General features: G+C 55.1%; 1 protein-coding gene across 1 annotated transcript; it reads left to right on the top strand.

Annotated features, from left to right (window-relative positions):
• Positions 1–327: 327 nt before the first annotated feature.
• Positions 328–2,269, top strand: LOC132344659 (testis-specific Y-encoded protein 1-like; the record flags this gene model as incomplete). Its single annotated transcript, XM_059884304.1, has 5 exons — positions 328–666; positions 1,462–1,537; positions 1,721–1,834; positions 1,930–2,075; positions 2,192–2,269. Coding segments are annotated over 5 exons (753 nt in total), but the record flags the coding sequence as incomplete, so codon positions are not given.
• Positions 2,270–2,557: the final 288 nt, after the last annotated feature.

The raw sequence follows: 2,557 nt of genomic DNA, 5'->3' as shown, positions 1-2,557 counted from the left end.
AAAGAGCTAGTGGGTCCCACAGGTTTACTGCAGCCTGGGCCACCATTATGCACCATTGTCTGTGCTGTTATATCGTGTCCCTTCACATCTGCCCCAGCTTGGGCCAAGAGGAGCGTGAGAGGCGATCAAAGGAAGGCGGGAGCGTCCCGGGACCCTTAGCTGTGAGCCCCAGTACTCAGGGAGAAGCCCCCACCCCTCATCCCGCGACCTGCCATCCTGATGCTGTGTGCAGCTGGAACCTTGCAACCACCAGGTGTCACGCCAAGTGAAGAGGCCATCTTCTTTAGGGTGGAGGCAGTGCAAGACAGCCAGACCCTGGTGGACGGAGACGTGGCAGGGATCGGGCGGGAGTTCCGGCTGCTTGCAGAAGACATCATGGAAGAGGTGGAGGTTGTGGCAGATGAGGAGCAGAAACAGTGGTCCTCCCAGGAGCTGGAGGAGAAGACGGTGGAGGAGCAGGGCCAGGACAGGCCGGGAGGTCTGAGTGAGCACCAGGCGCTAGATGTCCTGAAGGCATTGGCCATCCTGAAGGCACTGGCCGCCCTGCAGGTGGAACTGAGCTCTGAGTGTGAGCAAAACCACAGGGCCTACCATCAGAGGAGGAAGCATCACTTGGCTTGGGGGAGTGCCATCATCCAGGGCATCCCTGGCTTCTGGGCCAAAACTGTATCCTTTCCGCTGCTCCTTTGGGTCCACTGCTCATGAGGAGGAGGAGAAGGGGCAGGAGCAGGAGGAGGGGGAGGGGGCGAGGGCACAGGAAGGGCGCTGGAGGCCCCTGAAGAAAATGTGGTCCTGGGCAATTGGCAAGCTCCAAAGGCCCAGCAGAGTAGGGTCTGGGCAGGGCTACCTATGTACATGTTGCAGCCATGCCTTTGAGTGTCTCCTTCAGGCCTGCATCTGAGGAGGAGCAGCACCTGAGGCCTCCAATTCAGGAATGACCAGAGATGGTACACAAGAGCAGCATCTACACACAGTTATTGCTGTAAATGCGGGTGATCCTGGCATATAGCTAAGACATGGGAGTCATTCACATACACACACAACACACACACATGTACACACACACGCACACACACACACACACACACATACACACACAAAACCCCTTTGCTTTCAAACACGGATTGTCACAGGACTGCAAATCTGCCCATGTAAGCAGTGACATGCCACTACCCAGCATACACAGGTCTGGAGGAGAACAGTAGCTGTCAGAAACCAGTCCCTGCTTGGAGAATGCAGACCACCTCAGATGCACACCACCACAAGGGGCCCAGAGCCATGAGCGTGTCTGATGGTATGGCAAAGCCTGATGACATCAGGGGTGGCCAGGTAACAGGCAGTGCCCAGCTCCTTGCAGATGCCTTTTCCAATATCCTTGTTCCACCCCAGACTAGGACTGATGCTCCTGGCTCTTCTTGGCCTGGCATGTAGCTCCCTGAATGGCTCCTTGACCTAAATCAGATTATGAGCCACCCTCAAGTTTCCGTCATGATCAGCGACCAAGATCAAGACTTTCTCGGCTACATGATCGACTTGAAGATCAGTGAGGAAGACTGAGGAAGGATGGGTATGGGACCTGGCAGGGAGTGGGAAGATCCTGTTAGCCATGTTCCTGCACTGTGAGACTTTGGAGAGGAGTCGTGGAAGCTGTTAATGCCTGCCTGGGAGACAAGCTGAGGCCCCTAGAAGTTTGCACCTTTTCCCTCCTCCCTATCCTGGCAGGTGCAGGTGCGGAGCCATCTGCAGTCCCGCTGCAAGCTGATCTTTTCCTTTCAGGACAACCCCTACTTCTTGAACACCATGATCATTAAGGAGTATTACCTTGACATCACTGGTAACACGTGGCTCCCAGGGTGATGAGTGTGGGTGTGCAAGCATGTAGATGATCCACCTGTGGAGTCCACCCCAGTCTCCCCTGTCTTTCCACAGGGAACAGGGCATGTCATTCCACTCCAGTCCCCTGGTTCTGGGACTTTGAATGGGGATCCCCCAGCCACAGACTGGACACCAGGAGCCTTAATTTTCTCAACTGGCTGTCAGGCCACAATGGCCCAGAATTGAACACGATTGCTGATGTGGGGTTGCTTTGGGCCTGCACACAGGTGATGATTAATGTTGGAGTTCTTGGCTGCTCATGGGAGGGTTCAGGGCCTGGTCAGCCCTGGGTTGACCTTGCTCGTGTTGCCAGCAGCTCCTCAGCAATGACATGTGGGACGATCCCCTGAAGTACTACCTCGGGGAGGATGATTCTTCCATCAGAGATAACTGACAGAAACACATGTGGTGAGGCGGTCAGGAGATAGGCCCTGAGGGACAGCCTTATCGTAGCTGGGACACTATCCTTTCCCAAATGGGGATGCTCAGGCTCATGCAAGCTGGCTGCAGAGCCAGAATTTGGGTTATGCATGTAGCAGGTGACTTGCTGAGACTGGGGGCATGGGGGACTCAGTGTGTCCGTGAGTGAAGTAAGTCTCCCTCAAGTCAGCTATGGTTGCAGCACAAGAGTCCTAGGTGATACCTAGGTGATACCCTATTCCACTAGAGTCCTAGAGGTAGG

This window comes from Bos taurus, chromosome Y (genome assembly GCF_002263795.3).
Source record: "Bos taurus isolate L1 Dominette 01449 registration number 42190680 breed Hereford chromosome Y, ARS-UCD2.0, whole genome shotgun sequence".
NCBI lineage: Eukaryota > Metazoa > Chordata > Mammalia > Artiodactyla > Bovidae > Bos > Bos taurus.
Note: the sequence above shows the minus strand (reverse complement) of the source record. Positions and strands in the feature narration are given on the sequence as shown.